This window comes from Canis lupus, chromosome X, assembly GCF_003254725.2.
Source record: "Canis lupus dingo isolate Sandy chromosome X, ASM325472v2, whole genome shotgun sequence".
Classification (NCBI taxonomy): Eukaryota; Metazoa; Chordata; class Mammalia; order Carnivora; family Canidae; genus Canis; species Canis lupus.
In genome coordinates, this window is record NC_064281.1 from 66,392,565 (window position 1) to 66,416,788 (window position 24,224).

At 38.3% G+C, this 24,224-nt stretch overlaps 1 protein-coding gene across 4 annotated transcripts in view; it reads right to left on the bottom strand.

Moving 5' to 3' along the window:
* The window catches only part of POF1B (POF1B actin binding protein), a 108,753-nt gene extending 92,200 nt beyond the window's left edge, over positions 1-16,553 (bottom strand). For 3 of the 4 annotated variants that reach the window (XM_035711846.2, XM_025431822.3, XM_025431821.2), the window contains exons 1-3: positions 16,482-16,553; positions 16,012-16,335; positions 1,131-1,205 (exon numbers count right to left, since the gene is read on the bottom strand). In XM_035711846.2, coding sequence (XP_035567739.1) covers positions 1,131-1,205; positions 16,012-16,293 — 357 coding nt within the window. In that variant the 5' untranslated portion in view covers positions 16,294-16,335; positions 16,482-16,553. The remainder of the gene's footprint in view (positions 1-1,130; positions 1,206-16,011; positions 16,336-16,481) is intronic. The other variant, XM_049107857.1, reaches the window with a different exon arrangement.
* Positions 16,554-24,224: the final 7,671 nt, after the last annotated feature.

Here is a 24,224-nt window from a genome sequence, read left to right on the forward strand (position 1 = left end):
CTGGGTAGCTCAGTTGCTCAAGTGACTCTCTCTTGATTTTGGCTCAGGTCATGATCTCAGGGTTCTGGGAGCCCAGCACAGGGCTCCTTGCTCAGCAAGGAGTCTGCTTCTTTCTCTCTCCCTCCTCACCCTCTGCCCCCTTCTCACTCCTCCTCTCTGTCTCTCTAAAATAATAAAGAAATATTTATAAATAAATAAATAAATACATGCATGACTCTAACCAACTTAGCTCTAGGCTAGGCCAAATTGGGAAGTGGTAGACAAACTTTTGAGAATTTTATTTGTTTTGCATGAGCTCACCTTTTTCTTACTGTACTAATGTTTGGAGATCAACTTTTGTCTCTTTGTTCCCTTATTGTCCAAGCTCATACCCTGGCACCTCATCTGGGCAGGCCTGCTTTCCTAGAACACCATCTTTCTCCCTCTTAGCCCCCAAATCCCATATCCTTTATACTCCCCTCCTATGTAGTAACAAACTTATAACGTTTAATTTTAGTTTTCTTATGATTCACTTTTTAATGTATGGTGACTAGCTCATTAAACACATATTTGTCAATATGGTATTTAATTATTATTATAGGTACCTTTTGAAGATATAATGCCTAGACTCCAGGGTAATCTTAAAAATGAGATTATTAAATTGTGAAGGCTAAGGGAACTAGATCCTTGCATGTCTTTCAGATCATGTACCTTTGAGAAGGGCTAGTTCTGACCCTATAAGATGTTCTTTCTGAATGTAAACTTACAATGCTATCACAAAGTCAGGTACTTAATCATTCCAAGATCTAGGTACTTTATTTGTGCTAAAATCAAGGACTCATAAAATATATATAATTATTAGGAGATCCTTGAATCCCTTAATAAATAAACTACACTCAAACTGAAACCAATCAGATTGAGTAGACAATGAAACTGAAAAATCTCAATTCACAGCATTTGTTTCAGCACTTGTTTCACATTCTTTTAATGGGCTGAGCTGATTATCATATGTGAGAATCTCCTTTCTGGTTTTGTATTCCTGACATTTTGTAAATGTCTAGAGCCTTAGGAGGACTTAAAGATTACTTAAACATATGAGCAAGGCTTACATAAAAAGAAAAGAATCTAGTCTAATCCATAACTTCTTTTACCTGTTCAGTATTTGGGGTTATATGTAGACTGCTTGGGGAACAAGTAGATATTTTCAGAGTTGGAGAATGGAGTTCCTGTTGAGAAAAAAAAGGGGGTGTCAGAAATGGTTACTAAACAGTGTCATTTGAATGGACTACATTCTTTAGGTATTATTTCCCTTAATTTAATAATAAACTACTTTTTCAGGAGTAATAACTTTAGTGTTTTATTAGATGATATCCAAAGAGCACATTACTGTATTCCTTTCTTAGCTTTGCTAGTAAAACTAATGATAAAATAATTTCTAGAATATTTTGATAACTCCATATTTATTCTTGTACTAATTGTTTATATCCTTCTTTTCTTTTGGAAATATCTGCTAATACACACTCCAATGTTAATATATGTCTGTAATTTAGCAAAATGCAAAATTTGTCAACACAAAAACATACAATGCAAAGATTTTCTAACCATCGTAGGAAACTACCTTTGAAAACTTAGTTAAGAGGGCGAGGCAAGATGGCTGAAGAGTAGGGGCCCCAAGTCACCTGTCCCCACCAAATTACCTAGATAACCTTCATATCATCCTGAAAATCCACGAATTCGGCCTGAGATTTAAAGAGAGAAGAGCTGGAATGCTACAGTGAGAAGAGTTCACGCTTCTATCAAGGTAGAAAGACGGGGAAAAAAGAAATAAAGAAACAAAAGGCATCCAAGAAGTAGGGGCCGCACGAGGAGCCGGGCTAAGGTTGGGGCGAGTGCCCCCAGGACAGGAAAGCCCCCACCTGGAGAAGCAGGATCTTCTTCAGTCTTCCCGGGCAGAAAGGCCAGCAGAGGGAGTTAGAGCAGGGCCCCAGGAGGGGCGGGGATACCCTCAGGCTCCCAGGGACACTAACAGGGACCTGCACCCTGGGGAGAGCACGCCACACCCCGCCACGGAGCTCCCTAAAGGGCTGCAGTGAGCACCCGGCTCGACCCAGGAGCAGGTCTGCAGCAGCTCCAACAGAGGCTCCACGCAGATGGGGCTGCACGGTGGGGAGCGCGAATCCAGCAGCGCAGGCCTGGGAGCACAGGGCACTGGGGACACAGCCCAGGATCCGGCCTCCCCCGGGACACGCAGAAGCCAGGAGTGCACAGGACAGCAAGGACACTCCTGCCCCAAGCTGAGCAGATCAGCGCCCCGCCCCCTTGAGCATCCAGGACCCTGCAGGCTGAGAGCTCTGTAGTTACTGCAGGAGCTGAATCCAGGGCTCCAGAGCTGGCCCCAGCCACTGTTGTTGTTCCTCCTGGGGCCTCACAGGACAAACAACCCCCACTGAGCCTCACAGTGGCCTCACCAGATAAACAGCTTAAACATCACTCACTGAGCCCTGTACCAGGCAGGGGGCTGAGCAGCTCCCCTAAGTGCTAACACCTGAGAATCCACACAACAGGCCCCTACCACAGAAGACCAGCTAGACGGACAGGGGAAAAATAAATTATTGACCAAGCAGCACCGGAAAGTTCCAGGGGAAGTCGAGGGATTTACAGTATACAGAATCAGAGGATACTCCCCCTTATTTTTTTTTTGATGTCTGTTTGCTTTGCCCCCCTTTCTTTTCTTTTCTTTTCTTCTTTTCTTCTCTCTTTTTTGCATTTTTTCTCTTTCTTTTCTTCTGTTTTTCTTTTTCTTTTCTTCTTTTTCTTTCCTTCTTTGTATTCTCTCTTTTTCCCCTCTTCCCAATACAACTTGTTTTTGGCCACTCTGCATTGAGCAAAATGACTAGAAGGAAAAGCTCACCTCAAAAGAAAGAATCAGAAACAGTCCTCTCTCCCACAGAGTTACAAAATTTGGATTACAATTCAATGTCAGAGGGCCAATTCAGAAGCACTATTATAAAGCTACTGGTGGCTCTAGAAAAAAGCATAAAGGACTCAAGAGACTTCATGACTGCAGGATTTAGATCTAATCAGGCAGAAATTAAAAATCAATTGAATGAGATGCAATCCAAACTAGAGGTCCTAACGATGAGGGTTAACGAGGTGGAAGAATGAGTGAGTGACATAGAAGACAAGTTGATGGGAAAGACGGAAACTGAGGAAAAAAGAAACAAACAATTAAAAGATCATGAGGATAGATTAAGAGTAATAAGTGACAGCCTGAGGAAGAAAAACCTACGTTTAATTGCGGTTTCCGAGGGCACCAAAAGGGCCAGAGGGCCAGAATATGTATTTGAACAAATCATAGCTGAAAACTTTCCTAATCTGGGAAGGGAAACAGGCATTCAGATCCAGGAAATAGAAGACCCCCCCCCTAAAATCAATAAAAACCATTCAACACCTCGACATTTAATAGTGAAACTTGCGAATTCCAAAGATAAAGAGAATATCCTTAAAGCAGCAAGAGACAAGAAATCCCTAAATTATGAGGAGGAATATCAGATTAACAGCAGACCTGTCCACAGAGACCTGGCAGGCTAGAAAGGGCTGGCAGGATATATTCAGAGTCCTAAATGAGAAAAACATACAGCCAAGAATACTTTATCCAGCAAGGCTCTCATTCAGAATGGAAGGAGAGATAAAGAGCTTCTAAGACAGGCAAGAACTGAAAGAATATGTGAACTCCAAACCAGCTCTGCAAGAAATTTTAAGGGGGACTCTTAAAAGTCCCTCTTAAGAAGTCCAATGGAACAATCCACAAAAACAGGGACTGGATAGGTATCATGATGACACTAAACTCATATCTTTCAATAGTAACTCTGAACGTGAATGGGCTTAATGATGCCATCTAAAGGCACTGGATTTCAGACTGGATAAAAAAGCAGGACCCATCTATTTGCTGTCTACAAGAGAATCATTTTAAACATAAGGAAACCTCCAGCCTCAAAATAAAAGGTAGAAGAACCATTTACCATTCAAATGGTCCTCAAAAGAAAGCAGGGGTAGCCATCCTTATATCAGATAAACTAAAATGTACCCTGAAGATGGCAGTGAGAGATGAAGAGGGACACTATATCATACTTAAAGGATCTGTCCAACGAGAGGGCTTAACAATCCTCAATATATATGCCCCGAATGAGGGAGCTGCCAAATATATCAATCAATTAATAACCAAAATTAAGACATACTTAGATAATAAAACACTTATACTTGGTGACTTCAATCTAGTGCTTTCTACACTTGATAGGTCTTCTAATCACAACATCTCCAAAGAAACAAGATCTTTAATTGATACACTGGACCAGATGGATTTCACAGATATTTACAGAACTTTATTTTTTTTTAAACTTCTTCTTTTTTTTTAACTTTTTTTTTATTATTTATGATAGTCACAGAGAGAGAGAGAGAGAGAGAGAGGCAAAGACACAGGCAGAGGGAGAAGCAGGCTCCATGCACCGGAAGCTCGATGTGGGACTCGATCCCGGGTCTCCAGGATCTTGCCCTGGGCCAAAGGCAGGCGCTAAACCACTGCGCCACCCAGGGATCCCCTATTTACAGAACTTTACATCCAAATGCAACGGAATACACATTGTTCTCAAGTGCACATGGAACTTTCTCCAGAATAGACCACATACTGGGTCACAAATTGGGTCTTAACTGACACCAAAAGACTGGGATCGTCCCCTGCATATTCTCAGACCATAATGCCTTGAAGTTAGAACTAAATCACAATAAGAAGTTTGGAAGGACTTCAAACACGTGGAGGTTAAGGACCACCCTGCTAAAAGATTAAAGGGTCAACCAGGAAATTAGAGAAGAATTAAAAAAGATTCATGGAAACTAATGAGAATGAAGATACAACCAATCAAAATCTTTGGGATACAGCAAAAGCAGTCCTGAGGGGCAAACACATCACAATACAAGCATCCATCCAAAAACTGGAAAGAACTCAAATACAAAAGCTAACCTTACACCTAAGGGAGCTAGAGAAAAAACAGCAAACAGATCCTACACCCAGCAGAAAGAAAGAGTTAATAATGATTCGAGCAGAACTCAACGAAATCGAGACCAGAAGAACTGTGGAACAGATCAACAAAACCAGGAGTTGGTTCTTTGAAAGAATTAATAAGATAGATAAACCATTAGCCAGCCTTATTAAAAAGAAGAGAGAGAAGACTCAAATTAATAAAATCTGAATGAGAAAGCAGAGATCTCCACCAACACCAAGGAAATACACACGATCTTAAAGACTTATTATGAACAGGTATACGCCAATAAATTAGGCAATTGAGAAGAAATGGACGCATTTCTGGAAAACCACAAACTGCGAAAACTGGAACAGGAAGAAATAGAAAACCTGAACAGGCCAATAACCAGGGAGGAAATTGAAGCAGTCATCCAAAACCTCCCAAGACACAAAAGTCCAGGGCCAGATGGCTTCCCTGGGGAATTCTATCAAACGTTTAAAAAAGAAACCAGGGATCCCTGGGTGGCGCAGCAGTTTGGCGCCTGCCTTTGGCCCAGGGCGCGATCCTGGAGACCCGGGATCAAATCCCACGTCGGATTCCGGGTGCATGGAGCCTGCCTCTCCCTCTGCCTGTGTCTCTGCCTCTCTCTCTCTCTCTCTGTGTGACTATCATAAAAAAAAAAGAAACCATACCTATTCTACTAAAGCTGTTTCGAAAGACAGAAAGTGATGGAGTACTTCCAAATTCGTTCTATGAGGCCAGCATCACCTTAATTCCAAAACCAGACAAAGACCCCACCAAAAAGAAGAATTATAGACCAATATCCCTGAAGAGCATGGATGCAAAAATTCTCAACAAGATATACTAGCCAATAGGATCCACAGTACATTAAGAAGATTATTCACCATAACCTAGCAGGATTTATCCCCGGGATGCAAGGCTGATTCAACACTCATAAAAAAATCAATGTGATTCATCATATCAGCAAGAGAAAAAACAAGAACCGTGTGATCCTCTCAATAGATGCAGAGAAAGAATTTGACAAAATATAGCATCCATTCCTGGTCAAAACTCTTCAGAGTGTAGGGATACAGGGAACATTCCTCAACATCTTAAAAGCCATCTACGAAAAGCCCACAGCAAATATCATTCTCTATGGGGAAGCACTGGGAGCCGTTCCCCTAAGATCAGGAACAAGACAGGGATGTCCACTCTCACCACTGCTATTCAACATAGTACTAGAAGTCCTAGCCTCACCAATCAGACAACAAAAAGAAATAAAAGGCATTCAAATTGGCAAAGAAGTCAAACTCTCCCTCTTCGCAGATGACATGATACTCTACATAGAATACCCAAAAGACTCCACCCCAGATTGCTAGAACTCATACAGCAATTTGGCAGTGTGGCAGGATACAAAATCAATGCCCAGAAGCCCAGGCATTTCTATACACTAACAATGAGACTTAAGAAAGAGAAATTAAGGAGTCAATCCCATTGACAGTTGCACCCAAAAGCATAAGATACCTAGGAATAAACCCAACCAAAGAGGTAAAGGATCTATACTCTAAAAACTACAGAACACTTCTGAAAGAACTTGAGGAAGACACAAAGAATTGGAAAAATATTCCATGCTCGTGGATTGGAAGAATTAATATTGTGAAAATGTCAATGTTACCCAGGGTAATTTACATGTTTAATGCAATCCCTATCAAAATATCATGGACTTTCTTCAGAGAGTAGGAAGAAATTATTTCAATTATTTCAAGATTTGTGTGGAAGCAGAAAAGACCCCAAATACCGAGGGGAATATTAAAAAAGAAAACCATAGCTGGGGGCATCACAATGCCAGATTTCAAGTTTTACTACAAAGCTGTGGTCATCAAGACAGTGTGGTACTGGTACAAAAACAGGCACATAGATCAATGGAACAGAATAGAGAATCTAGAGGTGGACCCTCAACTCTATGGCCAACTAATATTCGACAAAGGAGAAAAGACTATCCACTATAAGAAAGACAGTCTCTTCAATAAATGGTGCTGGGAAATTTGGCAATCCACATGCAGAAGAATGAAACTAGACCAGTCTCTTGCATCATACACAAAGATAAACTCAAAATGAATGAAAGATCTAACTGTGAGACAAGATTCCATCAAAATCCTAGAGGAGAACACAGGCAACACCCTTTTTGAACTTGGCCACAGTAACTTGCAAGATACAACCACGAAGTCAAAAGAAACAAAAGCAAAAATGAACTCTTGGGACTTCATCAAGATAAGAAGCTTTTGCACAGCAAAGGATACAGTCAACAAAACTAAAAGACAACCTACAGAATGGGAGAAGATATTTGCAAATGACGTATCAGATAAAGGGCTAGTATCCAAGATCTATAAAGAACTTCTTAAACTCAACACCAAAGAAACAAACAATCCAATCATGAAATGGGCAAAAGACATGAACAGAAATCTCACAGAGGAAGACATAGACATGGCCAACACGCACATGAGAAATGCTCTGCATCACTTGCCATCAGGGAAATACAAATCAAAACCACAATGAGATACCACCTCACACCAGTGAGAATGGGGAAAATTAACAAACCAGGAAACCACAAATGTTGGAGAGGATGCGGAGAAAAGGGAACCCTCTTACACTGTTGGCGGGAATGTGAACTGGTGCAGCCACTCTGGAAAACTGTGTGGAGGTTCCTCAAAGAGTTAAAAATAGACCTGCCCTACAACCCAGCAATTGCACTGTTGGGGATTTACCCCAAAGATACAGATGCAGTGAAACGCCGGGACACCTGCACCCCGATGTTTATAGCAGCAATGGCCACGATAGCCAAACTGTGGAAGGAGCCTCGGTGTCCAATGAAAGATGAGTGGATAAAGAAGATGTGGTTTATGTATACAATGGAATATTACTCAGCCATTAGAAACGACAAATACCCACCATTTGCTTCAACGTGGATGGAACTGGAGGGTATTATGCTGAGTGACATAAGTCAATCAGAGAAGGACAAACATTATATGGTCTCATTCACTTGGGGAATATAAAAAGTAGTGAAAGGGAATAAAAGGGAAAGTAGAAAAATTAAGTGGGAAATATCAGAAAGGGAGACAGAACCTGAATGACTCCTAACTCTGGGAAAAGAAGCAAGGGTGGTGTAAGGGGAGGTGGGGGGGTGGCTGGGTGGCGGGCAATGAGTTGGGCACTTGACGGGATGAGCACTGGGTGTTATTCCTCATGTTGACAAATTTAACACCAATAAAAAATAAATTTATTAAAGAAATAAAACTTATTTAAGTCTACTGTCCTGAAAATGCAAATCAAAACTACAATGAAATATTTCCTCACACCAGTCAGAATGGCTAAAAAAACCACACACACCCACAAAAACGACGTTTTGGCAACAATATGGAGAAAGAGAAACCCTCTTGCGCTTATTGGTGGTAATGTAAACTGGTACTCCTTTACTACTCTGGAAAACAGTATGGAGCTTCCTCAAATAGTTAAAAATAGAAACTGCCCAATAATTCAACAATCAATTGCACTATTGAATATTTATCCAAAGAATACAAAAATATAATGCTAAGTGAAATAAGTCAGAGAAAGGCAAATACCATGTGATTTCACTCATATGTGGATTTTAAGAAACAAAACAAATGAGCGAAGAGGAATAAAGAGAGAAAGAGAGGCAAACCAAGAAACAGGCTCTTAACTATAGAGAACAAACTGTTGGTTACCAGAGGGGATGGGTTAAATAGGTGATGGGGAATAAGGCGGGTAATTGTGATGAGTACTGGGTGATGTATGGAATTGTTGAATCGCTAAATTGTGCACCTGAAACTAATATTACACTGCATATTAACTAACCGGAATTAAAGTTTTTTAAGTTTATTCATGAGAGACACACAGAGAGAGGCAGAGACATAGGTAGAGGGAGAAGCAGGCTCCCTGCCAGGAGCTTGATGTGGAACTCCATCCCAGGACCCCAGGATCATGACCTGAGCCAAATGCAGACACTCAACCATTGAGCCATCCAAGTGCCCACACCAGAATTATAATAAAAACTTAAAAAAAGAGACTACTGCCTTGATATTCCTTCTGACTTTTAATTATGGTTTGTCTGATCTGCTTCTAGTTAAATTCCAGAATAGGCTCTCATTTTAAAAGAAAATGGTCTATAAAAGTAAGAGTATGATTTTTAATAATTATTAGATAAGTCACTTTCCTGATTATGCTGACCTTCTTTTCATTTTTTCCCAAATCAGAAAATTGTGTAGTTTTATTAGTGTGCAAAGAGTTGATAGTGTTACTCAATCTCTTCATATATTACAATAATTTACAACCAATTGACAGAACTCCAGGATATATTCCCACGACAATAAAAATATTTCTTTTTTTTGGAACAAGGCTATTGAAAATCAGAATCACAGACTTACAAGGGAAACACTGGCAAATACATATGGAAGTATATCTATACTGTAGGTGTAATGTGTTGTTCTTAAAACAAATTGCCAAATATTTTGCATGCTGTGGTTTTTCTTTTGTTTTTCTTTTGGTTCAGCTTGTAACATTTTCATCCTCCCTTTCAGTAGTACGTTAGGACTACCACTGCAAGCCTAATATATTAAGGCAGCATATGAGTATGTTCTGCCCGTTTATTATTTATAGCCCTCTATGAGTCATTCCACATAGATTCATTTGTATGGGCGTTTTCTCCACACAATGTTTCCTGCAACTCATCTTTATACTCTGAAAAATATGAACCTCTTTAGCCAACACCTACTAGCTATCATTTCTTATTGATAACTCTTATCAAAGAGTTCAAGACTTTGGTGCAATAAATACAGGAGAGATGGCAAGATTGCTGGGAATAAGAATAGAGATTACACACACAGTATAAGCCTTTGTTCTTTAAATATTTGGAAGCTTGTTGAAATGAACATGGAATGCTCATACTGTGTAATTTGAACTTTAAAACTTTGAAAAACTAATAAATTATACAATGTTCCAAGAAGGGGTCTTAAAATGACATTTATGCTGAATGAAATAAGTCAATCAAAGAAGGACAAACATTATATGGTCTCATTCATTTGGGGAATATAAAAAATAGTGAAAGGGAATAAAGGGGAAAGGAGAAAAAATGAGTGGGAACTATCAGAAAGGGAGACAGAACATGAAAGACTTCTAACTCTGGGAAATGAACTAGGGGTGGTGGAAGGGGAGGGGAAGGGGAGATGGGCGGGGGATGGGGGTGACTGGGTGACGGGCACTGAGGTGGACACTTGATGGGATGAGCACTGGGTGCTATTCTATATGTTGGCAAATTGAACACCAATAAAAAATAAATTTAAATAAAAAAATGACTATGAGAATCACTGAAAGTAATAGTAGTGACTTATGAACAGTTCAGGACCACAGTTTCAAAAGAGGCAATATCTTTAAATACGATCTGATATTTATGCTGACAGAATTTGGCAAGGCAAACTGCCATTTGAATACATTCCCTGAATAGTTTAAAAGATGCTTCTGTGAAAACCTTTCAAAGCCAATAACATGGTTAAACACCTGCCTCAGGTTATTGTTCAATGTTGTTCTGAACTTTGTACAGGAAGAAACATATAAATTACAATATTTTTTTAGATCAAACAAACACTTCCTTGATTTAGGATAAAACCTGTAATTCTGTTCTCATGTTAAGAAAGCAATAGACTGTGCTAGAAATAAAACTTCTTCCCCTCATCCTTTTCCTCCAAAGGAAATCCCTCATTTAAGAGACTCATTTTTTCTCTCCTTTTCCTGAAGGAAATTAGGAGAAAAAATAAAGTATACAGTCTCTTTGAAGTACATGCTTTTTGTCTTTAAAAACTAGACATATATATGCTCCATTAGAAATCAAAAAAAGGATGCTAACACCATAGCTGCTGATGTAAAAAAAAAAAAGTAAGCTCAAATATACTTGTTTATAAAGGTTTTCACTTTTAAATGGGGTTTAATAAACAAAAAGCAGAATCAGACTATAAATACAAAGAACAAACTGATGATTGCCAGAAGGAAGGGGTGTGAGGGTATGGAGAAAATGGGTGAAGGAGAGTGGGAAATATAGGCTTCCAGTTATGGAATGAATACATCACTGGAATAAAAAGCATAGGTCAGAGCTACAGTTATATTAATGTTGAATGGGGGCAGATTGTAGCTACACTTGTGGTGAGCATAGCATAATATATACAGAAGTTGAATTACTATGTAGTACACCTGAAACTATGTAACATTGTTTTTCAGCTACAGTCAAATAAAAAAATTTAAATAAAAATAAATGGTATTTAAGAGCATGGCAAATATCCCAGTTGTTTTACCATGAATTGCCATTGCCGCGAAAAGAAATTTGGATCACAGCAGTTTGAGGACCAGTTCACCTTTCCCCTTGCCTTGCCTCGCTTCCCTTCCCCACCTTGCCACAAACACACACAAGGACAGCTTGTGGTTTCATGGCCGGAAAACAGGCCCAGCAATTTATCAAATCTCCCTTAAACAAGAAACAATTGGCATGGGCATTTTTACCCAGCAATTAGTTGGACTTACAATTTCTACATCTTTATGTAACTGCAAGTATAAAAGGGCTGATCAAAGCTGAAAACATGGGCCTCTTTATCTTATGACCTCATTCCTTTCTCTACAACCTACTTCCCTGAACAATCATTCACTTTAGTGAACACACCCTTGAACAACAATTTATCAAAGCAACACACCCCTCCCCACAGAACAGGAAATTTTTCTGATACTGTATAGAAATCCTGGCACAGCAAGGGACCTACCCACAATTTTCATCACCAAAGAAAAGGGGGAAAAATCATGTGAACAAAGATAAACCCAAACTGAGTAATTATTGATAGCAGAGGCTATCAATAACACACATAAAAACACATTTTCCCTGACCAATTTCTAGAGTTAAATTTGGTTGCAAGTTTTAGCTTGAAAATAATGGTAACCCATATTAAGAGGACACACATTAAGAGGTCCTTTCTTTGACTAAAACTTGTTTTATTCAATAAAATATTGATGGCCAAAGCACAAAATAATATTTAAAAATGAAATAGAGATATATGGAACACTTACAGACCAAATCCTGTATATCTATCTTCAAGGTGGACTCTCCCTGAGATAAGCAAACAGTAGTCATCCAAATAATCACAGTGATTCCCCCATAATAGGCAATTAATAAATATTCAATTCAATGAATCACTGTTATTAAAAATATTTTATTTTAATTCAATTCTCTCTCACACAACAGATTTCCTTTTGCATACATGGAAAATATCTTGAACATGAAAAGCTAGATTAGTGGATGGGAAATATATATGTTGAGTAATTTTGCATCAATGGCATTCATTAAGGCAGTATTTCATTTTGAGTTAATGATGGTAAGTTAATACTTAAGCTTTTTAAAAGATTGAGCTGTAAGTTGTTTTATTTTGTTTTGTGTAGTTTCTAGAACTTCATGTATTCACAAGACTGCATTCAGTTTTAAATGCATCTGTGCCCTTGATTACCCCGTGTTTGATTTTACCTGTCCATATGGATCAACCTGGTAATTTTAATTCTAGAATGAATTTAGACAATTTCTACATTGTCTGTTTTCTGCATTCAATTTTCACTGCTCTATCAACCAGATAAAAAATAACTGAGAGAATAATAAAATATATTAATAATTATAGACAGGAAACAAAGCAACAGTATATCTAGAGAAATTTAAAATATGTTTATACTTATAAACACCATTTTATTGCACCAGAAGGTGATAGAGGAAAAACACGTACTAAAAAGCCAAATAGAAAATACTAAAGTGTCGTAAAGAGCATTAGTTAAATCTAAAATATCTACTACATAAGCTAAAATTAAGATCTGGAGGGAAACAAAGAAGAGTGACATCAATTTCAGTTTTTCAGTGGGAACATATTTTATTATATAAATATAATTATTGTATATAATTATATATAATTATTTTATATATAATTATTTTATTTTATTTTATTTTATTTTATTTTATTTATTTTAATGTAGGCTCCACATCTATCATGGGGCTTGAACTAACAATCTTGAGAAGCAGAGTCACATGCTTTACTGAGTGACCCAGCTCGGCACACCAATTATATATATTTTTTAAATCTTATAAATTATCTTAATTATCTAAAAACACCAAAATGCTAAAAGATAAAGTAAAAATTTAACTGAATTTGTGATGACCAGCAGTTGATTATAATACACATTCTCCTACCTGCCAGAATCACAAACTCTAGCATCAGAATAGTTGCTACATACCAACTCAAAATGTCTCTAAAACATGACATATTAAATAAAATAAAATAAAATATGACATATTAAAGAGAGACTTTATTAAAACAGGAAACAAACAAAAAAGGATTTTGAGTAATATGTATTGCTTGCTTTTGTTTGGCATTGTATGTTATAAAGCTGCTGCCACGTCTTACCCATTACATTAGTATTAATTAATTTCAGATTAATTTCAAAATCTAGGTTCTACTTTACACAATGTCATCCTGCCAAAAAACAGGGAGAAAGAAAAATAAAATAGAGTTTCTTCATCACATTATTTGTGACAGCTATCAAAAAGCTTTCTTGCCAAATTATCTTTTAGTAGACTCGTAAATACCCTTTGATATCTAACTCAGTTTGAAATTTTATAGTCAAATTTTCTTCTTATTTCACTAAGGGAATGTCCTTAAACATTTAAAAACATTAATCTCTTTTGTCAATTTGCTATTAAAGAGAAATAAAAATTTAACAGCAGGAATTTAACAAATTATAAATATTTACTATAGAACAAGTTTTAGGATTACTTTATTGTATACTCCTTAATTCAACTTTCCTTTTTAATAAATTAAATTTGTATAAATTTTTAATAAATTAAATTAAAATTTTATTTTATTTTGTAAAGATCTTATTTATTTATTCATGAGAGACAGAGAGAGAGAGAGAGAGGCAGTGACATAGGCAAAGGGAGAAGCAGGCTCCTTGCAGGAAGTCTGATGAAGGACCCAATTCTGGGACTCTGGGATCACAACCTTAGCCAAAGGCAGACGCTCAACCACTGAGCCACCCAGCGTCCCTAAATTAAAATTGTAAATTAAATGCTTTAAATTGTCCTTTACTACATATCCAGAATTTCAACTACCTCATCCTCACACACCCCTTAGTTTTCTTTCGTTTCAATTATAAATAACTTCAGACTTCAGAACACCCCATTCCAATCTCTTATCCCAGTTTTTGCGGCAATATTTTGTGTCCCTAGGTTTCTTTATAAACTCCTCTACAGGGAAATATGTTTCAGGAAGGAGATAGTCTTATAAGAATCTCTTTAGTAATTATCAGGTAAAGAGACGATAAGTCCTATAAAAAAGCTCAAACAGCTTGGTCCTGAGATTATTAAAAATGAAAGTTGAACTAAGGAATATACAATAAAGTGATCCTAAAAGTTAATATGTAGTCAGTATTTATAATTTGCTAAATTTTTGCTGTTAAGTTTTTATCTATCTTTACTAGTAAGTTGACAAGAAAAGAAATTATTGTTTTTAAATAACTATGCCAGATAGGGTGATTTTAGCATTTCTATAATAAATGGTAACTTGTTTTTGCATTGTTTAGGGGCTAACAAGGAACATAGATGACACCTACTTTGTTGTTCATTAACATCCTAATGCTAAATATTGGCATGTTCATTCACATTATTATCAGTTATACAAAGTAGTATTTTTTACCTTCATATTTTTTCTTCCTTTTGACTTCAAATCAGGTGGAGTTTTTTTCAACTAGGAAACTACTGACAGTAAATCCTAGATTTTTTTCTTCATATTTTTCCCTCAAATTAAGCTAAGCATTAAATACCAGTAAAATTGTGGCCTTTGTAGTTGTTGTGTTATCTATATCTTTAAAAAATATTTTAAAGAGTTTTAACATATACTTTAGAAATATTGCTTCATATCCTACCATAAATTGTGGCTTTGGGGAAAATAACTTGTATTATTCTAGATCAGTAAAATAATATAACATCAGATATTATTCCAATGATTGCTTTTTGAATTTTTACAGTATAAATTTTTATCTTGAAAACATAATTTTAGTTTGGACAGATGTTTCCAGAAAGCTTAAAGTCATGCAAATTTAGTGTGAGGGTATTCAAAGAATGAAAACACAACAGAGCTTTTAATTTTATATAGCCTTGCAATGTTCCTTTACATTCATTGGCAAGATTATTAGCACATATACTGATGCTAAAATAACCCCTTTAAAGGCAAATTTATTTTATTAAAAAATTATTTTATTTTAAAAGGTGTCTTAGAGTTCTGCTTTTTAAAGTTTTTGTATAACAATTACTTATATCTGCCCTTCCTGAATCCTATATCCACTTTTTCAATCCTCTTACCAATATTTCATATATTATTCACTTTGGCTGACACCAGTGTGTCATTTTCAGAAGATGAAACACATATGACAATCTGTACAGATATTTGTTCATGTCACTTATCCAGGAGCAGCATACTATTTGCTGAACACAAATAACTGCTTTTCACTCCATATAAGCCATTGTCTCTGAACTGCCATATTTAATATAAAAAATCTGTTTACTTCTGAAATAAAGTGAATCAATGTGAACTTATTCTACAAAAAATATTGTATTTAAGTTGAGGATTGCTTTACAGTAGGGGCAAAAGAATACCCCGGTTCTGAAACTTCAATCAAATCCAACAAAAAAATGAGTCATCCTATGCTCTAGTTAGATTATGAAACTCATTGGAGCTGTTAAACAACCACAGGCACTAGTAAATGAAAAAAAAAAACAACAAGAGAAGGAATTTGGATGACCGTATATTGCTTATATAGCTGCAGTCCACCAAAAGATAACATCCTATAGAATAGGCAGAGAAGTAGAAAAAGCAGAAAGAAAGGAAATGAGGTTCTCTCTACAAATCTGGCATAGTTATCTTTATGGTACCTGAGAATGGTTGCTCCAAACCAAATTTTGGTGGGAAGAGACAGTTTTAATAGGAGAGAGCACTTCCTGTGAGGTGATGGGGTTCAAGGCCTGAACCACCTTGTTCATTGGCCCACTGTAGGTCCTCACTCTCTCATACACTACATTTTTTTCTGGAGGGTTCTGGGTTTGGCTTGACTGATGGTAGCAGTGGTAATGCTGAGGCTGGCACTGCAGCACCTCTGGGGGCTGTGGAGTCCCACAGCTGCTGCTGCACATCTCACTCCAATAGCTTGAGCTCATGATGTTCTTAATGGTCAGCAAGGTACTTCCCAGACGCTCTCCCTATGGAACAAATAGAGAGAGAGAGAGAGAGAGAGAGAGAGAGCATGCTCGTGAATAAGGGTAAGAAGGAAGGCAAGCAGGCACACGTAGAAGTCATTTATCAACCCCCTCTGCCTATAGTGGTGCCCAGGAGAGGTTAGAGTTACCTGAGCAGCAGCAGGAACTGGTCTGGCAGCTGCAGAGGAGGGAGCAAAGTTATTTGAGCATTTGAGCGCAAATAAAAAGCAGAACCACCCTGTAAGATTGCTCCAGGAAATGGTACTGACACGCCCCTCAGGATTACCTGCCAGGAGAGGCCCTGCTTTGCCACAAAGATACAAGGCTGCATTCAAGTAGATAAGAGAGTCTGGAAAGAACAGAAATGAAGAATTTTAGGGATGAAACCAGATCTTCCGAGTCCACAGGCTTGGAAATTCATTTAACTGTAAATAGGCAGACAAAGACAGGCTCATGCCTAAACTTCCTAGAGAAAAAAAGTCGCAAACATCACATGAAAGTGACCTTCCCATGGTTCTTAAACTTAGCAAAGAGAATTATAGGCATGGGTATTATCATTCCAGAGTCCCAGAACAAAAGACAAGGTATTAGCCTAGGGAAACACTAATTTTCAAAGATAAATTTGCATTCTTTGCACAACCCAGCTGGTAATTTCATTTAAGGAAGATTGCTATGGGGTCTCTGTCTAGCAACTCTAATTTATGGACCTGTGTATCTTGCTCCAGACCTCCTATGACTTTCTAACATATATTGAAGTAGAGTTGTCTAAATGATTTAATTGTATCTATAAATGGGAGATCGGTCAAGAAAGATCTTACCATTCCACAAATGCTTTGCATTTCAGCATTTATATTTATTGTTTTGCATTTTTACAAAGGAATGTACCCTGACTTTATGTGTACCCTAGGAAATACTGAGTTCGATTTCTTTTTTAATATCTAGTAAGGGAGCCGTGAGTCCTAAGAGGTGCCTTACTTTATGAAATGAGATTTAAACATTCTCAGCACTTATATTTATTGCAATCTGAAACTACAATCATAATGCCTACTCACCAAATTTTGCCTTGCAGTATACTTCAGCATCACTGAACTAGAGAATACTCACCAAGTGTATCTTCAGAAAAGGCGTATCTTCCTAGTGTGAATATACACCATAGAACCTAGCACATTGTCACCATCTTAGAGAGGAGGAGAATATCATTGAGCTGGCTACCCAACCTTTTATCTGCTAAGTGAACAAAAAGTAGTGATTTACTGGTAACTTACTATGACCAGGTACTGTATGAGAAATTTTGCATGATTTACCTGTCATCTTCACAACTTTATGAGGGTGTATAGGTAAGGAACTAAGGCACAGACACAGAGAGACACATTTCCCAAAATTAAACAACTAGCAAATGATGGATCTAGGATTTTAATATAAAGCAACTCATTTTTGAGACTAAGCTCTTGCTTACTGCATTTTTTTTTGCTATATAAATTTTAAAATTGTGTTCTGTATCTGGCCATCTAATAAATCTTCTAGGTGGAAAATCAAAAGCAGTTTTGAACTTATGCTTCATAAATGACTTTAAAAAGAATCTTTGGATTTTTTTATAAATTTACTTTTTATTGGTGTTCAATTTGCCAACATATAGAATAACACCCAGTGCTCATCCCGTCAAGTGTTCACCTCAGTGCCCGTAACCCAGCCACCCCCACCCCACACCCACCTCCCCTTCTACCACCCCTAGTTCTTTTCCCAGAGTTAGGAGTCTTTCATGTTCTGTCTCCCTTTCTGATATTTCCCACTCATTTTTTCTCCTTTCCCCTTTATTCCCTTTCACTATTTTTTATATTCCCCAAATGAATGAGACCATATAATGTTTGTCCTTCTCCGATTGACTTATTTCACTCAGCATAATACCCTCCAGTTCCATCCACGTCAAAGCAAATGGTGGGTGTTTGTCATTTCTAATGGCTGAGTAATATTCCATTGTACACATAAACCACATCTTCTTTATCCATTCATCTTTCGATGGACACTGAGGCTCTTTCCACAGTTTGGCTATTGTGGACATTGCTGCTAGAAACATCGGGGTGCAGGTGTCCCGGTGTTTCATTGCATCTGAATCTTTGGGGTAAATCCCCAGCAGTGCAATTGCTGGGTCCTAGGGCAGATCTATTTTTTTTTTTTTTTTTTTTTTTTTTTTTTTTTGTTATGCCTAACTATTGCAGCTATTTTTTTTTTTTTTTTATTGGTGTTCAATTTACTAACATACAGAATAATACCCAGTGCCCGTCACCCATTCACTCCCACCCCCCGCCCTCCTCCCCTTCTACCACCCCTAGTTCGTTTCCCAGAGTTAGCAGTCTTTACGTTCTGTCTCCCTTTCTGATATTTCCCACACATTTCTTCTCCCTTCCCTTATATTCCCTTTCACTATTATTTATATTCCCCAAATGAATGAGAACATATAATGTTTGTCCTTCTCCGACTGACTTACTTCACTCAGCATAATACCCTCCAGTTCCATCCACGTTGAAGCAAATGGTGGGTATTTGTCATTTCTAATAGCTGAGTAATATTCCATTGTATACATAAACCACATCTTCTTTATCCATTCATCTTTCGTTGGACACCGAGGCTCCTTCCACAGTTTGGCTATAGTGGCCATTGCTGCTAGAAACATCGGGGTGCAGGTGTCCCGGCGTTTCATTGCATTTGTATCTTTGGGGTAAATCCCCAACAGTGCAATTGCTGGGTCGTAGGGCAGGTATATTTTTAACTGTTTGAGGAACCTCCACACAGTTTTCCAGAGTGGCTGCACCAGTTCACATTCCCACCAACAGTGTAAGAGGGTTCCCTTTTCTCCGCATCCTCTCCAACATTTGTTGTTTCCTGCCTTGTTAATGTTCCCCATTCTCACTGGTGTGAGGTGGTATCTCATTGTAGTTTTGATTTGTATTTCCCTGATGGCAAGTGATGCAGAGCATTTTCTCATATGCATGTTGGCCATGTCTATGTCTTCCTCTGTGAGATTTCTGTTCATGTCTTTTGCCCATTTCATGATTGGATTGTTTGTTTCTTTGGTGTTGAGTTTAATAAGTTCTTTATAGATCTTGGAAACTAGCCCTTTATCTGATATGTCATTTGCAAATATCTTCTCCCATTCTGTAGGTTGTCTTTGAGTTTTGTTGACTGTATCCTTTGCTGTGCAAAAGCTTCTTATCTTGATGAAGTCCCAATAGTTCATTTTTGCTTTTGTTTCTTTTGCCTTTGTGGATGTATCTTGCAAGAAGTTACTATGGCCGAGTTCAAAAAGGGTGTTGCCTGTGTTCTTCTCTAGGATTTTGATGGAATCTTGTCTCACATTTAGATCTTTCATCCATTTTGAGTTTATCTTTGTGTATGGTGCAAGAGAGTGGTCTAGTTTCATTCTTCTGCATGTGGATGTCCAATTTTCCCAGCACCATTTATTGAAGAGACTGTCTTTCTTCCAATGGATAGTCTTTCCTCCTTTATCGAATATTAGTTGCCCATAAAGTTCAGGGTCCACTTCTGGATTCTCTATTCTGTTCCACTGATCTATGTGTCTGTTTTTGTGCCAGTACCACACTGTCTTGATGACCACAGCTTTGTAGTACAACCTGAAATCTGGCATTGTGATGCCCCCAGATATGGTTTTCTTTTTTAAAATTCCCCTGGCTATTCGGGGTCTTTTCTGATTCCACACAAATCTTAAAATAATTTGTTCTAACTCTCTGAAGAAAGTCCATGGTATTTTGATAGGGATTGCATTAAACGTGTATATTGCCCTGGGTAACATTGACATTTTCACAATATTAATTCTGCCAATCCATGAGCATGGAATATTTTTCCATCTCTTTGTGTCTTCCTCAATTTCTTTCAGAAGTGTTCTATAGTTTTGAGGGTATAGATCCTTTACCTCTTTGGTGAGGTTTATTCCTAGGTATCTTATGCTTTTGGGTGCAATTGTAAATGGGATTGACTCCTTAATTTCTCTTTCTTCAGTCTCATTGTTAGTGTATAGAAATGCCACTGACTTCTGGGCATTGATTTTGTATCCTGCCACGCTACCGAATTGCTGTATAAGTTCTAGCAATCTTGGGGTGGAGACTTTTGGGTTTTCTATGTAGAGTATCATGTCATCGGCGAAGAGAGAGAGTTTGACTTCTTCTTTGCCAATTTGAATGCCTTTAATGTCTTTTTGTTGTCTGATTGCTGAGGCTAGGACTTCCAGTACTATGTTGAATAGCAGTGGTGAGAGTGGACATCCCTGTCTTGTTCCTGATCTTAGGGGAAAGGCTCCCAGTGCTTCCCCATTGAGAATGATATTTGCTGTGGGCTTTTCATAGATGGCTTTTAAGATGTCGAGGAATGTTCCCTCTATCCCTACACTCTGAAGAGTTTTAATCAGGAATGGATGCTGTATTTTGTCAAATGCTTTCTCTGCATCCAATGAGAGGATCATATGGTTCTTGGTTTTTCTCTTGCTGATATGATGAATCACATTGATTGTTTTACGGGTGTTGAACCAGCCTTGTGTCCCAGGGATAAATCCTACTTGGTCATGGTGAATAATTTTCTTAATGTACTGTTGGATCCTATTGGCCAGTATCTTGTTGAGAATTTTTGCATCCATGTTCATCAGGGATATTGGTCTGTAATTCTCCTTTTTGGCGGGGTCTTTGTCTGGCTTTGGAATTAAGGTGATGCTGGCTTCATAGAACGAATTTGGAAGTACTCCATCTCTTTCTATCTTTCCAAACAGCTTTAGGAGAATAGGTATGATTTCTTCTTTAAACGTTTGATAAAATTCTCCTGGGAAGCCATCTGGCCCTGGACTCTTGTGTCTTGGGAGGTTTTTGATGACTGCTTCAATTTCCTCCCTGGTTATTGGCCTGTTCAGGTTTTCTATTTCTTCCTGTTCCAGTTTTGGTAGTTTGTGGCTTTCCAGGAATGCGTCCATTTCTTCTAGATTGCCTAATTTATTGGCGTATAGCTGTTCATAATATGTTTTTAAAATCGTTTGTATTTCCTTGGTGTTGGTAGTGATCTCTCCTTTCTCATTCATGATTTTATTAATTTGAGTCTTCTCTCTCTTCTTTTTAATAAGGCTGGCTAATGGTTTATCTATCTTATTAATTCTTTCAAAGAACCAACTCCTGGTTCTGTTGATCTGTTCCACAGTTCTTCTGGTCTCGATTTCGTTGAGTTCTGCTCGAATCTTTATTAACTCCCTTCTTCTCTTGGGTGTAGGATCTATTTGCTGTTTTTTCTCTAGCTCCTTTATGTGTAAGGTTAGCTTTTGTATTTGAGTTCTTTCCAGTTTTTGAATGGATGCTTGTATTGCGATGTATTTCCCCCTTAGGACTGCTTTTGCTGCATCCCAAAGATTTTGAACAGTTGTATCTTCATTCTCATTAGTTTCCATGAATCTTTTTAATTCTTCCTTAATTTCCTGGTTGACCCTTTTATCTTTTAGCAGGATGGTCCTTAACCTCCATGTGTTTGAGGTCCTTCCAAACTTCTTGTTGTGATTTAGTTCTAATTTCAAGGCATTATGGTCCGAGAATATGCAGGGGACAATCCCAATCTTTTGGTATCGGTTCAGACCCGATTTGTGACCCAATATGTGGTCTATTCTGGAGAAAGTTCCATGTGCACTTGAGAAGAATGTGTATTCAGTTGAGTTTGGATGTAAAGTTCTGTAGATATCTGTGAAATCCATCTGGTCCAGTGTATCATTTAAAGCTCTCGTTTCTTTGGAGATGTTTTGCTTAGAAGACCTATCGAGTATAGAAAGAGCTAGATTGAAGTCACCAAGTATAAGTGTATTATTATCTAAGTATTTCTTCACTTTGCTTAATAATTGATTTATATATTTGGCAGCTCCCACATTCGGAGCATATATATTGAGGATTGTTAAGTCCTCTTGTTGAATAGATCCTTTAAGTATGATATAGTGTCCCTCTTCATCTCTCACTACAGTCTTTGGGGTAAATTTTAGTTTATCTGATATAAGGATGGCTACCCCTGCTTTCTTTTGAGGACCATTCGAATGGTAAATGGTTCTCCAACCTTTTATTTTCAGGCTGTAGGTGTCCTTCTGTCTAAAATGAGTCTCTTGTAGACAGCAAATAGATGGGTCCTGCTTTTTTATCCAGTCTGAAACCCTGCGCCTTTTGATGGGGTCATTAAGCCCGTTCACATTCAGAGTTACTATTGAGAGATATGAGTTTAGTGTCATCATGATATCTATTCAGTCTTTGTTTTTGTGGACTGTTCCACTGAACTTCTTCTTAAAGGGGAATTTTAAGAGGCCCCCTTAAAATTTCTTGCAGAGCTGGTTTGGAGGTCACATATTCTTTTAGTTGCTGCCTGTCTTGGAAGCTCTTTATCTCTCCTTCCATTTTGAATGAGAGCCTTGCTGGATAAAGTATTCTTGGCTGCATGTTCTTCTCATTTAGGACCCTGAATATATCCTGCCAGCCCTTTCTGGCCTGCCAGGTCTCTGTGGAGAGGTCTGCTGTTACCCTAATACTCCTCCCCATAAAAGTCAGGGATTTCTTGTCTCTTGCTGCTTTAAGGATCTTCTCCTTATCTTTGGAATTTGCAAGCTTCACAATTAAATGTCGAGGTGTTGAACGGTTTTTATTGATTTTAGGGGGGGATCTCTCTATTTCCTGGATCTGAATGCCTGTTTCCCTTCCCAGATTAGGAAAGTTTTCAGCTAGAATTTGTTCAAATACATATTCTGGCCCTCTGTCCCTTTCGGCGCCCTCGGGAACCCCAATTAAACGTAGGTTTTTCTTCCTCAGGCTGTCGTTTATTTCCCTTAATCTATCTTCATGGTCTTTTAATTGTTTGTCTCTTTTTTCCTCAGTTTCCCTCTTTGCTATCAACTTGTCTTCTATGTCACTCACTCGTTCTTCCACCTCGTTAACCCTCGTCGTTAGGACTTCTAGTTTGGATTGCATCTCATTCAATTGATTTTTAATTTCTGCCTGATTAGCTCTAAATTCTGCAGTCATGAAGTCTCTTGAGTCCTTTATACTTTTTTCTAGAGCCACCAGTAGCTGTATAATAGTGCTTCTGAATTGGCTTTCTGACATTGAATTGTAATCCAGATTTTGTAACTCTGTGGGAGAGAGGACTGTTTCTGATTCTTTCTTTTGAGGTGAGGTTTTCCTTCTAGTCATTTTGCTCAGTGCAGAGTGGCCAAAAGCAAGTTGTATTGGGAAAAGAGAAAAAGAGAGGAGAGAAAGAAGGAAAGAAAAGAGAAAGAGAAAAAAAAAGAAAAAAAAAGGGAAGAAAAAGAAAAAAAAATGAAAAAAAAAAAAAAAAAAAAAGAAAAAGAGAAAGAAAAGAAAGGAGAAAAAAAGGGGGTGGGGGAAGGAAACAAATCAAAAAGCAAAACAAAACAAAAACAAAAACAAAAACAAAAACAAACAAACAAAAAAAGAACCACCGGGGAGTATCTTCTGATTCTGTGTACTTTAAGTCCCTTGGCTTCTCCTGGAAGTTGTCCGTCTAGCTGGTGTTCTGGGGGAGGGGCCTGTTGTGCTGATTTTCAGGTGTTAGCATTTGGGGGAGCTGCTGTGCCCCTGCCTGGTGCAGGGCTCAGTGGGGGTTGTTTACCCCGTGAGGCCGCAGGAGGAACAGCCCCAGTGGCGGGGCAGCTCTGGAAACCTGGATTCAGCTCCGGCAGGAACTCCGTCTGCAGGGCCTGGAGGCTCCGGGGCGGGGCTGCTGATCTGCTCAGCTGGGGCAGGAGCGTCCTTGCTGTCCTGGGCCCTCCCGGCCTCTGCCTGTCCCGGGGGAGGCGGGATCCTGGGCTGTGTCCCGGCGCCCTGTGCTCCGGAGCCTGCGCTGGTGGATTCGCGCTC